Here is a 14628-nt window from a genome sequence, read left to right on the forward strand (position 1 = left end):
CTGTTTAACAGATTTCTCACATTATCGTGTAGAAAAACTGATTTGCACTGTAAATGTTCAGCTTCAACTTTCAATCCTTCAAACAATGGAAAAGCCATTTAATTGTACAAGTGTTAAGTAAAAACAGACTTTCATGTTTGATTAAGCAGAAATTCTAAAACTGGTCCAGTTGCTAAAACCTCTGACTGTTTCAATAAGTGTTAAAGAAAAAGAGGATAAAACTGAGAAAACTACTAAAACTGCTTCACATCCATGTGGTTGTGGATCAGATTTATAAGACAGCATAATATCAAAATAGATTGACACTCTGATAGTGCTGCCACATCTAAAACAGTTTGTCTTTTAATCCTTTTCACATGTGCAGTCTCCATGGTGCCTGTTATTTCCTTGAACAGTAATGAGAAGAAAGACAGTGAAATTTACAGCCTTCCTACATATCAGTGGGTTTTTTTTTTTGGTAATTAGGCAGGTGACCATCAAAAATACATTTAGTGCAAAGACATCTACAAAATGTAAATCATCTGGGAAATGCAGATAAATAATAAAACGTCATATCCGCTCACATCAATAGACATGTTTTCAGACAACTCCAAATAAAACACAAATTTCAGTAAAAATTAAACATTTTTTTGGACTTATTTTAAAAAATGGATGTCAAACAATGGGTGTGACACTTAGCTGTGTGTGAAACTATTTTCTGATCGAATAAAACAAAAATTAGTTCTTTTTAAAATAACAACACTATAAATTTTTTTTCGAATTTTGGTCAGTTTGAAACCGTAAATCAGAGGATTCATAATAGGAGGAATGACAAGAAACTCTAATGCTACAAAGTTTTGAAGGGACCGAGGCAACTCTTTCGAACCCAGTCGCATACTTATAACATCAGTAAGTACTGCCACAACAAAAGTAAATAATGAGACGAGATGTGGGACACATGTTTGCATGAACTTTGCTCTGTTTTCTATAGACCTGAGACATGTTTGAATGATATACATATAGGACCAAACTATAAAAGCACCATGAAGCAAATAAATAATTATTGTAATATTTGCAGATATAGCATTGATTGCAGTTTGTTCTGGAAAACAAGCGAGTTGAACAATACTCCAGTTCACACAGAAGAGTCTGGAAATATACGGGCTGCATAACTTCAGTCTGGATGTTAGAAAGACATTCACAGCCATAATGCAGGAGGTTGTTAACCACAAAAAACATGCAAACCTAATGACTCTTTGCTTTGACATGATAGAGTGGTACTTCAGTGGCTGACATATGGCCACATATCTGTCATATGCCATGAGTGCAAGAATCGACAGTTCGCCGCAGACAAAAGAAAAAATCACCTTAGTCTGAATAAGGCAACCGTAATATGAGATGAGATGAACATCAGAGAGGAGATCCCAGAGAAATTTAGGGTAGAAACCTGCTGTTCCATAAAGTGCATTGATGCAAAAGACACAAAGCAGAATATACATTGATTCATGGAGGTTGCTGTCCAAGATGATGATCACAATGAGAGAAACATTTAGCAGGCAAATGATGCAGTAACACAACAAACTGAGGAAAAAGAGAACAAACCTGTGACTGACTGTTTCATTGAAACCTGAAAGAAAAAACATTGTTATTACAGAAACATTATTCATTGTGATTGAGAGATGTAAGTGAAGCTTATTCGCTCACTGTATCTGGTCTCTGTTCTCCTCTCTCCTCTATCAGGTACAGATAACAGCAACACGTGAGCTGGGATTTCAAACCAGCCAATCATTGATCTGGAATGAAAGCTCACAGCTTTGGAAGATCACAGGGGATTTAATATGTATCATGTACTAAACACATAATAAAACAAACCTGCAGGTTCTTGAAAAAGAAATATTAAAAAGTTTTACAACTTTATTTTAAAAATGCTTTCTTCATAATACTGATAGGAATTTCTTACATTTATGCCAATTAAACATAATTGTCTAGGACTTGTTGTGGTTTTTTTCTGTTTTTCGTTTGTAGTCCTTCGTAGTCCAGTCAGATCATTGTTGCTTCAGTGATAATGATCAGGCTCTCTGACGTTTGCTGAAGTCACTAGAAAGACAGTAAGAAGTTCTTGTGAATGTTGCTTTGTCTTTGCCTCTTAGTAACTCTGTGGAAAAAAGACTTGTTTGCACCTGTTACCTGCTACTTACCTGTTACTCTGCCGCCTGCTCACTCTCTACCTTTCCTATTCCATAATGGAAAGATTCTATCCCAGGTGCTTCTCCAATTTTCTGCAGCGTGATGTAACCTTATCGTTGCACCACGATCACCCCCTTTTCCTCCAGCCCAGAAAAGAGTAAATTTAAGTTTTTTTTGCGTAAAACCATGGTCTCAGAGATCTGGTAGTATATTCTGAGTTGCTGCAGGAACCACAACCTCTGCTGGGCCTTCTTCTGGATAGAGTCTATATGTGGGGACCACTTCAGATCGCTTGAAAAGGTGGGCCCTAGGAGTCTGAAGTGATCCACGGTAAGTACTCTATTTTTAAGGATAGTTAGGGCGAGTCTGAAGGTTCACTGTCACGTCCACAGTCGGGTCCGGGTGGTTCTGACTGCAACAGTGGAACAGCTGGTCCACCTCCTGTCTGTACGTGGACTTGTCTTCATTGTGGATCAGACCAGTGATTACCAGTTTGCAAATTATGCGAACAGATCCATAGAAGATGCCATCAACGTAGCTCTCCACTCTGTGCTGAGCCACCTGGAGCAGTGGCAAAGCTACGTCCAAATGCTCTTTGTGGGTGTTCTCAGAATCTCATCTCTACTTTGTGGTTCTGTTGGCTTCATCGGGTGATGGCCTTCTGCTCGCTTTGGAACGGTTCAAAGCTGAGTTTGAAGCAGTGGGAATGAGAATCTGCACCTCCAAATCTGAGGCCACGGTCCTCAGCTGGAAAAGGGTGGAGGGCCCACTTCAAGTCAGGGACGAGTTCCTGCCCCAAGTGTCATGGCCTGGGGGATCGGCGAGACGCTGATCGGCCTTTTCTGTCTTTTTCTCTCTCTCGCGCTCTCTCTCTCTCCTCCTCTCCGTCGCCGGGGCGGAACTCATTGTGGGTTTACGCCCTCGGCCCACGCCCACGGAAAAGAACACAGCTGATGCCCATCAAGGTGAACAGCATTTAAGCCAGGAGGTGACTGCTGGTCTTCGCTGGATCGTTGTCTACCACGCGTCAGTGAAAGTCAAGCTACAGCTCAAGATAAGTCATGTGTCTTTTGTGAATATCGTTCTCATTCCTGTCTCCTTATCTACAGTGCCCCTGGATTACCTTTCCCGTGTGAATCTGTGTGTCAAGTGTGAAAAGAAGGACTGTTGTCGTGTATGTGGAGAGTTGGAGAGCGAGTGACTTCCCCCTTGGATTTCCCTTCTATTCAGCTGATTCAGGAGTCCTGCGTTTGAGTCCCCTGCATTGAACCTTAACATAACGATCCAGCCAGAATATGGAGTCAGCGGACTCTGCCGCCCAGCAGCGCGTCCTTACGGCCGAGGAGGTTTTGGAACGTCACGAACAAAGGCTGCAGCTCATCAATCAGCAGTTGACCGCTCTAACGCAGGTCCTTGCTCAGCGCGTACCCCTGGTAAGCCCAGCAGCCTCTCCTCCCTCTGTCTCCTCACAGTTACCGGCTTCTGAGCTTCCGGCACCCGGGCCTTTGGCTTCGCCTCATCCCACTCCCTGGAGCCCCCGGAGCGAGATTTGCCAACACCGGAACCCTTCGCGGGTGAGTTTCACAAATGTGCCGGCTTTCTGACCCAAAGTTTAGACAGTTGCGGAGGACATATGAAACTGACGAGGCTAAGATTGCCTTTTTTGTCCAGCTCTTACGCGGACCGGCTTTAACCTGGGCTCAAGCTGTTTTGAGAACTGACGTCAGCATACCAGGATTTTCTTGCTAAATTTAAATGTGTGATTGAGAGAGCTACTGGCGCTGATGCAGCATCTCACCATTTACTAAATCTTAAGCAGGGAAGACGAAGTATGGCGGAATACTTCATTTTGTTCTGGACGTTGGCCGAAGAGACTGGGTGGGGGCAGCCAGCATTGATAAGTACTTTGTTGAACAACGTGTGTGATGAGTTAAAGGGCGAACTAGTGATAAGAGAGTTACCTAAAACTTTGTCTGATGTGATAACGTTGTGTGTAAAGGTGGACGGGCATTTACGTGCGCGACGCAGAACTGAGGACTATGTTTCCCAGAGGTCTCTGGGACACGGCGAAGCAGCATCGGGCGGAAGCGCCACGAGTGGCGGAAGAGATTCGGAGTCGCACAACATGGAGGAGGGTGAGCAACCTATGCAGCTGGGTCGCTCTCTGTTAAGAGATTTTCTACATTATACAGTATAACCAAATCTCTATAATACAATATAATCAAGTGAGCCTTATATTCTAACCAAGTGTGCCTTACATTTTGTGTGTTCATATATTTTCACATAACCAAGCCTATTGTTGAAGAATTACCTAATCAAGTTTATTGTTAAAGAGAACATAATGCATTCCTTACTTAAGTGTCTGAAATGTTTGAGATGTTTTGACAGCATGATATAATGATGCATTCTTTCCTATAATGTCTGTGATGTCAGATAAAGCATGATATACTACTGTATTTTTAATCCCAGTGTGTGAAAGATCAGATAAGCTGATTTCATGTTTAACCTCTTCCCTGACTGTTAAAAAGAGGAAGTACTATGTAACCCATTTTTGCCTTATAAATAAAGCAGCGAGCCTGTGCTCGGTGTGTGTGTCTTCTCAGAGGCATTCACCCGTGCGCACGTTTTCTAATTACTCTCTGAGTCGGTCTGCAGTTGTCTCATTTCTCTTATTTGTGTCTTGAACAAATGTCTACCCCTGACATTTAATTGGTCCTTCGAGCCGGAGAACTGACTGTTATTTTTAACGTCTAGTTTTCCACAGCGGTCTTCATCGGATCCTGACGTCGTGACGCCTGCGCTGGAAAAGAGTCTGTGCACAGCAAAAGAAAAACCGGGAGCGTGAATTCGACCTCCGGTCAGCGTCTTATACAGGCCCCACGGCGCCAGGACCAGATGAACCGAATTCAGAACGCAGCGCCACAGTAAGGTGAATATGAAACACTGCATTCCATCAAGCGTTAAAATACGTTGATATTGAGATTTTCCTTTAAAATAGTGTAAGCCTGGTGAGCGCCGACAGATCTCATAGTCCAGAGAGGGACTTAAGGAGACAACAGGCAAGAGCGATATTCTAGAAATCGCTATTAAAAGTTCCGGTTGCTCTGGGTAGCAGCTGTAACGGAACGAGTTCCGGTCGCTCTGGGAGTGGCTGCAACGGAACAGGTTGAAGGTTACATGAAATAGGCCTATGGAAAATCTCAATAAAAATTATAAAAACGCGCTTTGTTTTGTGTTGAAATAGAGGAGTGAGTTGTTTTTACGACCCAATAAGCGGTCGAACCACTTCTCAAACTGTTTTCCTGTGTACACTCACGTATTGGTTAAAGTGGAAAAAGGGTTGTGCGTCATCACGTAAAATCAATAACCGCTCACTCGAATAGCGAGTGAGTAGAAGGCTGTTATTGAAAACCCATTCTCACTTTTTTATGCCAAAGAAGGTGTCACAGTTCTGACGTAATTAGTTCAAAATGGGTAATTCTAAAACTAAAGTAAAATTAACAGCAGATGAAGAAAAGCTTGAGAAAAACTGTCAAAATGCAGGAAGAGTCAGTGCAAATAGGTGGAGAAATCCACATAAAATTTATTGTCCAGCCTGGCAAGGCAAATGCAATCAAGAGTCAATAACTGCTTTAAAAGCTGCTTTGCAAAAAGAACTATTTGAGGAAAAAAGTCAAAAGAAAAAAGCAAAACGTGTAGCAGAATGGCGACTTTTCAAAGCATGGGAGGCAGAAAATGATAAACGCAGTGCTAAACGTGCCCAAAAGCAAGAAAATAAAGATAAACAGAGAGCTGCAGGAGAGGAAAAAAACCCCCCTCCTTATGCACCTTCCTCTCAGCCCACACACACAGCAGCAGCAGCAGCAGCAGCAGCTGCACCAATTCCTGCGTCACCGCTTCCTGTAATCTCTCCTCACAACCCTTTTGCTCCAGATCCCTATGCTGAGGCAAAACATCAGCTTAATCTTATGATTAAACATAATCACTACAAAAAAGAAGGAACTGTAGGTCAGTTTCCAATGGTTGCCTTATCAAATCCTAGGTATGGGCAACCCAGTGGGCCCGTAGACGCCCAAGGAATCATACCAATAGATGGAGAACCTCTGATATACGCATTCAGACCCTGGTCCCATAAGGACAGAGAGAATGTGCTAAAAGATGTCCCACCCCTTAATGAAGGTTTTCAACAGTGGCGACATGCAGTAGAATTGATTCGTCGTGGGTGGGGTTTGAATGGTCATGAGATGCTCCAAGTTCTTCAAGATTTATTAGGTTTACGTTTTCCTAGAGTCAGAGGAGCCTACACAGGAAACGACCAAAACGGCGACGTCCTAGGACCAGACACTCCTCAGTTAGTTCAAGAAATAAATGACTTGTACGGCAGAATAGAAATCAATTTAGCCCCAAGGCCAGATTATGGAAAAATAGGAGAGTGCAAACAAAAGGAAGGAGAGACAGCATCAGACTATCTGGATCGCTTACGTCCTGTTTTCGGGCAAAATTCAGGACTGGATTACGATCCAAATCCACAGTCTGCTTTTCAACAACAATTAAAAAATGCCTTCCTGAATGGCCTAATGCCCAAAATAAAGACACACGTAGACAAACACTGGGTGACACAAAACACAGGCACTCTGCCTGACGCCCTGCAATATGCTGAGCATGCAGTTAAAGTGTATAAACAGAAAGAAAAAACAGAAGGAGTTTTCATGATTGACCCAGAGACAGGCTTTATAGCTTTCTCAGGACAACAAAAACACACAGCAGGTTTTAAGCCACGTAAGGGAAAGCAGAAAGTAGGACAAAGAAGAGACAAAAGAGATATACAATGTTATAACTGTGGTAAATACGGGCACTTTGCTCGAGACTGTAGAAGTGTAAGCCAGGAGCAAGAAAGTGATGATGACAGGCGCAGACGCCGTGATGAATGACTAGCACGAGAGGAAGGAAGTGAAACAAGTGAAGGGGAAGTTTACAATATTGAACAACTACTGCTAGGATCAGAAGCAAAGCCAACAGTTATAGTACACGTGAATGGTGTCCCAGTAAAATTCCTTTGTGACACAGGAGCGTGTAGATCTGTCTTAACAGTAGAAGTCCCAAATGTAACTTTCTCAAAGGACACTTTAATTGTGAAATCAGCCACACGACATGTGACATTGCAACAGCTAACCGTTCCCCTCTTTATGTCACATAGAGAAAGTGGTCGTGGATGCAAAAATCAGTGCATCTATGACCCATCTTGTCCACTAAATTTGTTAGGAAGAGATGCTTTAACAAAATTAAAAATAGGAGTTATCCCTGAAGAAAGTGGCATGCAAGCCAGACTCCTACTCTCTGAAAGTCAGAGCCAAACTGAAGACATTTTTGTTTGTGAAGGTTCAGGTGAGCCAAATTATTACTGGACCTTAGATTTACCAAAACTTGAACCTCTGGAAGCTAAGGCTAATGTGTACTTACCTGAGCACTCACAGAGGCAGGACCCAGCAGCATACCACAACACCCTGTGGTATAAACATGTCCCAGGCCCAGACAAAATTTATGATCAGCAAGTGCACAGACTAGGACCACAAAAACTAGTCCTACAACACCTGTATGTAACACAGAGTGGCAACGCAGTATGCTCGGTGTTACAGACAGATGCAGTGCAACGCATAAATAAAATGTTGAACCCTCATGTATCTGTTGCATGCAACGACCAGACGCCTTGGTCTGAGTTAGGCACAGTGCTAAGAAATGTAGAAATGGACAGATATGACAAAACAGAGTGTGAGGGCTGGCAAAAAGGCCGTAGAACAGGGTGCATGAGACTCACGCTGTGTTGGCCGGTGACAGCCACACCGGCTACACATTTAGCCACAACAGAGCAAGACGAATGACAAGTGTTAACAGTTGAAACACATCCTGAACTAGAAAAGCTACCACAAACATTATGGTCTCAAGGACCCACAGATGTAGGCCTAATAAAAGAAGCAGATCCAGTAGTGGTGAAAACTACAACCACATATAGGCCTGTAAAACCACAATATCCCTTGAGTGCAGAGGCGAGAGAAGGAATTGGACCAGTCATAGCAGATATGCAAAAAGCAGGTATTCTCGTGAAAACTAATGAAGCCACGTGTAATACACCAATTTTTCCAGTAAAAAAGGCTAATACAGGAAAATATCGCCTAGTTCATGATCTAAGAGCAATAAACGAGGTAACAGAGCAAATACCTCCGGTGGTTGCAAATCCACACACAATTTTAAATCAAGTAACACCGAAAGAACAGTGGTTCTCTGTAATAGACTTGTCCAATGCTTTCTTCTCTGTGCCTCTACACCCTGACTCACAGAAGCTATTCGGATTCACCTTTAACAATCAAAAGTATACTTATACAAGGTTGCCTCAAGGATTCCAGAATAGCCCCACTCTTTATGCAGAGGCTTTGAGAAAATCAATGTCATCTTGCTCCCTCCCTGCTCCAGGGCAATTCTTGCTGTATGTAGATGATATATTGATTACAGGCCATACACAGGATGAGTGCAAAACAAACACACTGACAGTTTTGCAACATCTCGCAGAGCAAGGCCACAAGGTATCACAGCATAAATTGCAGTTGTGGAGCCAGGAAGTGACATACCTTGGCCACAAACTAACAGGACAAGGCAGACAGCTGTTAGACAGCAGAAAAGTAGCTGTACAAAATGCTCCAAAGCCAATTACTAAACAACAAATGATGAGTTATTTAGGTCTGTGCAATTTCTGTAGATGCTGGATTCCAGAGTATGCACTGCTGGCCCAGCCACTACAGGACCTCATTTATGGTAAAGACCTAGCACTAAAAGACAAAATACAATGGACCCCAGAAGCAGAAAAAGCTTTTGTTGATTTAAAAATAGCATTGCAGACATGTACCGTCTTAGCTTTACCTGACTATGAAAAACAGTTCATTCTCCATGTTGATGGTGCAGGAGGGTACATGAAAGCAGTGTTAACTCAAGCTTTTGGAGAAAAACAACGCCCATTAGCTTTCTACTCATGCAAACTTGACTCTGTAGCTGCTGGATTACCTACCTGTGTACAGGCATGCGCAGCAGCAGCAGAGGCAGTTAAAAAATGTGCAGACATTGTTTTGGGACATAAGTTGATCATTAAAGTCCCACATGCTGTGACCTCTATTTTGCTCCAAGCAAATCTCTCTTTCCTCACACATGCCAGACAACTTTCTTATGTGGGGATTTTACTTTCGCAATCACATATCACAATAGAGAAGTGTGGCCAGCTAAACCCAAGCACACTTTTGCCGACCCCTCTGGATGGAGAACAACATTGTTGCATTAAAAAATTAGAGGAAGACACAAAGCCTCGCAATGATATACACAGTTCCCCCCAGAGCAGTTTCAGTAATGTTTTTGTGGACGGCTCAGCGTCAAAAGATATTTACGGTAGAAATTGTGTGGGTTACGCGGTCACAACTGTTGATGCAGTGGTAGAGGCGAAAGCTCTCAGTTCCTCAAACTCTGCTCAAAGCGCAGAATTGACCGCAGTCATCAGAGCATGTACACTGTACGAAGGTCAAAGTGTCAATATACACACAGATAGCCAATATGTCTATTCAGCAGTTCATCATTTCGCAAAAATATGGCATAACAGAGGAATGACAACGTCCTCAGGCAACCAAGTTCAACATGCAAACCTTCTAAAAAAGCTATTAGAAGTAATAACGTTGCCAAAAGAATTAGCACTATGCAAATGTGCAGCTCATCAAAAGGATGACACAGAAATAACAAGAGGAAATAACTTTGCTGACAAAGCAGCCAAAGCAGCTGCAGAAAAACACATTGATGTTTTAACAACAGAAACCATGGATTTAATACCATTAGAAATACTAGCAGATGCACAGAAAACAGCATCGCTGAGTGAACAAAAATCTTGGTTGAAAGATGGAGCAGAATTAAAAGATAATCTCATGATGTGTAATGGCAAACCAGTCCTTCCAAAAAATTTGCATAAAACTGCTGCATTAGTGACACACGGCAGAACGCATGTGTCAACGGGTGGAATGATTAATATACTCAATAAACAGTTCTATACAAAAAATTTTGAAAGTTCAGCAAAAGAGTTTATTAGAACATGCATGATTTACCAAAAACACAATGCTCAAGGTAATTTACGACCAAAGCGAGGCCGGTTCCCTAAACCGCCACACCCATTCCATACTATCCACATGGATTTTATAGAACTAAATGAATCTCAATCCTCCAAGTATGCACTTGTGATAATAGATGTATTTTCCAAGTGGCCAGAAATATACCCAGTGAAAAAAGCAGATGCAATTTCAGTAGCAAAATGTTTGTGCAACCATTTCATTCCAACATATGGCATTCCGTCTCTGATAAGATCAGACAATGGCACACATTTTGTAAATGAAGTGATAAGTAAAGTTTCTGAAGCTCTAGGCTTCAGCATAAAACATCATTGTTCTTATCATCCACAAAGTGCAGGATTAGTCGAGAGAACTAACGGCACAATTAAACAAAGATTGAGGAAATGTATGGAAGAAACTAAAAAACCATGGCCTGAATGTCTAAGCTTAGTAAAGTTATGGATGAGAATAACTCAAGGAGCAGGTGGTCTAACGCCATTTGAAGTTGTACATGGCAGACACTTCCCTCTTCCCATAACGAGCGAGCCAATTAATAAATCTATTGCAGAAACAACAATGGCAGAATGGATGACAAAACTGTTTGAAAATAAAGAAGTGATTTTAAACAATCAACTGCCGAGTGATCTATCTCCAGTCTCTTGCAGGTTGAACCCCGGTGATTGGATTCTGATTAAAGTCCTCCAGCGGAAAAACTGGAGTTCTCCGAAGTGGGAGGGTCCGTTTCAAGTGTTGCTGACTACACCAACAGCTTGCAAAATCGCTGAAAGACCTTCTTGGATCCATCAAAGTCACGTGAAGAAAGTGTTTGCACCACAATAAGACGCCGGTTCCCCCGACTCTCAAGTGATCCCCTGGTGAAGGAAAGGGCTGATTGGGTATACCCCGCCCTTTACCTTCTCGCCAGTGGTCTCCTCACTTGGAGCTCAGGTGTGCCTGGTCGCCCTGAAGAACAAACACATAATAAAGAGTGACCCATCCCACCAAAGAGAGGAACCAATGACAACACCGGGGACGCCTAGAATGCAGAGAGCCAGCATGATGAATCTGGAAGAAGAAGAGCCACCAGCCCCAGCCCCAAAGCTGCTATGCTTAAGTGCTTGTCACTTTCAACGGAAACGGTTCATGTGCCGCCTGATCTGTCTGGTGGCCGGTGTCATCTTAGGGGTGATGCTCTTCTGGCTGATACCTGGAAGAGCCCGCAGAATAACACCAACTATTCCCCGTCTCAAGAGGTGGACCCATGACAACTCCCATCTAACTGAGATGACCCAAGATCACATTCACCCTTGGATGAACAATGCCTGGTACCGATACCTACACAACACCATAGATGAAAAAGAATGTTATGTCTGTTCTCACATGCCTTCAACTTCAGTCTACCCCACCATATATGGTCGCAAAATGGACAGTCACTTGCAAAGTGAATGTGCAGCAAGTTTCGCCAGCATTGGAAGACAACACTTTACAATTGGCAAGAAAGCTTCACTCCCAGGTGCAAAAGGCCTGAAGAAGGATGGAATCTGTGACGACAAATTCTGGGTAGATATGACAGTAAAAAACAGAAATGCTTCTGTCCCTTTCCCTGTTTTTATGACCCATACAGAGACGTGGCATCCTCTGTGCTTCTACCAAGCATCAGTGCAAGGACGCCACCCTCTGGGCCATACCAGCAACTGCAACACAACCTATGGAGGAGTAGGGTATGGGACAGTCAACCTAAATCAACAGGTAAATGGCACCTATTGGGTACAAGGTATGGCATGGCTGTGCGGACAGCGTGCGTACTTTATGTTGCCACCCAACTGGTCAGGATGCTGTGCACCTATCTTCATTTCAGATCACACTTTTAAGATATCTGTGTACAACAAGACCAGAGTTCGGCGTCATATAGAAATCAAGCCTCATGATTCAATCCTCGGAACAGACGTGCCAGAGGAATTCAAACTCTGGAATACCGGCGACAAGGTAATGCACTCTCTGTTTCCCTGGACCGGAGTAGGAAAACACGCACTACGAATTGAGACTTTAGACTATCGCTTTGGACTGTTTTTGAACGCTTCCACCCGCATTGACAAATCACAGAATGAAGAAATTGATGCAATCCGCATCACTGTCATGCAACACCGAGTAGCTTTGGACCTTATTCTTGCAGAGAAAGGAGGTCTTTGCGTACTGTTCAACAAGACATGTTGTACTTACATACCTGACAACATACACTCATTAAACATGACAAATGCTTTGAATGTTCTGAAACAACTAAGAGACGCTCAGCAACAGGACTACGTAACCGATGAGCATGGCTGGTGGGACTGGTTGCTGAGCGGCTCCTGGAAATCTTTGCTGATTAAAGGCCTGTTGGCCCTATGTACTGTGATGTTTCTATTTTGCATTTTTGCTGCTTGTATTATCCCTTGTCTGAGACGCATGGTGATGAGTATGTTTAATCGTACTTTAGGAAATTTTGTTTTGATCCAGAGAGATATGGAGGATCCCTTTCGCCAGTATGATATGCTAACTAGAGAGACCAGAGAAGAGAATGTCTATGATAATCTTAATCTTAACAGAGCTGATGTTTAGATACTTCACTGAATGATATGCAAGTTGAAAATGTGATTTAACAAGTGACTATGCATTGATATTAAACATGTGAAATATATTAACAACAGGAGGGAAATGTTAAGAGATTTTCTACATTATACAGTATAACCAAATCTCTATAATACAATATAATCAAGTGAGCCTTATATTCTAACCAAGTGTGCCTTACATTTTGTGTGTTCATATATTTTCACATAACCAAGCCTATTGTTGAAGAATTACCTAATCAAGTTTATTGTTAAAGAGAACATAATGCATTCCTTACTTAAGTGTCTGAAATGTTTGAGATGTTTTGACAGCATGATATAATGATGCATTCTTTCCTATAATGTCTGTGATGTCAGATAAAGCATGATATACTACTGTATTTTTAATCCCAGTGTGTGAAAGATCAGATAAGCTGATTTCATGTTTAACCTCTTCCCTGACTGTTAAAAAGAGGAAGTACTATGTAACCCATTTTTGCCTTATAAATAAAGCAGCGAGCCTGTGCTCGGTGTGTGTGTCTTCTCAGAGGCATTCACCCGTGCGCACGTTTTCTAATTACTCTCTGAGTCGGTCTGCAGTTGTCTCATTTCTCTTATTTGTGTCTTGAACAAATGTCTACCCCTGACACTCTCGCCTTTCCCCTGAGGAAAGGCACCGTCGGTGGAGGGCCGGTGAGTGTTTCTATTGCAGCCGTAAGGGTCATGTTGCCAATGTTTGCACGTCTCTGCCAAAAGGCTGCAGTAGAGATGAGAATACGGGTGGGCGTGGGCTCTAGTTCACAGTCTCCTCCACGGCTCATGACAGCAGCTAAATTAACGGTGCAGCTTCAGGTCAGCCCTCTTAAGGCTCTAATCGATTCAGGAGCGGAACAGAACTTTATTGACACTTCGCTGGCCAGACGATTAAATCTGAATTCTGAGCCTCTGCCACAGTCACTCCAAGTCACCGCCCTCAGTGGCCAGCGGCTTCCTAACATCACTCATATCACTGAGCCCGTTTTACTGACTCTCTCTGGCAATCATTCCCAGACTATACAGCTGTATGTGTTTCAAGCTCCGCTCATGCCACTAGTTCTGGGTTACCCGTGGTTGCATCAACATAACCCTGTTATCGATTGGAAAAAGGTGGGGTGGGGGGGAGGATTGTTACATGTCCTGTCTGAAAGCTGCCACCCCCTCTTCCGAACCACTAACCAATTCTTCTCTCTCCAAGCCGCCGGACCTCTCCTCCGTGCCACCCGTCTACCATGATCTCAAACAAGTGTTTTGCAAGGATAGAGCACGCTCGCTTCCTCCGCATCGGCCGTATGACTGCGGCATTGATCTTCTTCCAGGCGCACCTCTCCCTACCAGCCGCCTATACAGTCTGTCTCAGCCCGAACGTGAAAGTATAGAAAAATACATCAACGAATCACTCACCGCAGGTCTCATTCGCCCCTCGTCATCTTCTGTGGCCGCCGGATTCTTCTTCGTTGCCAAGAAAGACAAGAGCTTACGACCTTGTATTGATTATCAGGGCCTTAACAACATCTCAGTGAAGAATAAATATCCACTCACTATTTTTCACTCACTCATTCTGCCTTCGAGCTCCTTCAGGAGGCCACCATCTTCACTAAGCTGGACCTGCGCAACGCGTACCATCTGGTAAGAATAAGGGAGGGGGATGAATGGAAAACAGCCTTCAACAATCACCTTGGTCATTTTGAATATCTTGTCATGCCGTTTGG

At 43.0% G+C, this 14628-nt stretch overlaps 1 protein-coding gene across 1 annotated transcript; it reads right to left on the minus strand.

Moving 5' to 3' along the window:
• Nucleotides 1-674: 674 nt before the first annotated feature.
• LOC146616635 (olfactory receptor 2K2-like) lies at nucleotides 675-1658 on the minus strand. The gene has a single exon (XM_085374516.1). The coding sequence runs from the start codon at nucleotides 1644-1646 to the stop codon at nucleotides 675-677; it is 972 nt and encodes a 323-aa protein (XP_085230642.1). The 5' UTR covers nucleotides 1647-1658.
• Nucleotides 1659-14628: the final 12970 nt, after the last annotated feature.

This window comes from Diplotaxodon limnothrissa, linkage group LG16 (genome assembly GCF_057381915.1).
Source record: "Diplotaxodon limnothrissa isolate DT_005_m linkage group LG16, D_limnothrissa_male_GT1.1, whole genome shotgun sequence".
Taxonomy (NCBI): domain Eukaryota; kingdom Metazoa; phylum Chordata; class Actinopteri; order Cichliformes; family Cichlidae; genus Diplotaxodon; species Diplotaxodon limnothrissa.

What these genes read in the sequence shown, in the direction of transcription:
- LOC146616635 (XM_085374516.1), bottom strand. Translation starts at nt 1,646, where the DNA reads ATGAATAATGTTTCTGTAATAACAATGTTTTTTCTTTCAGGTTTCAAT.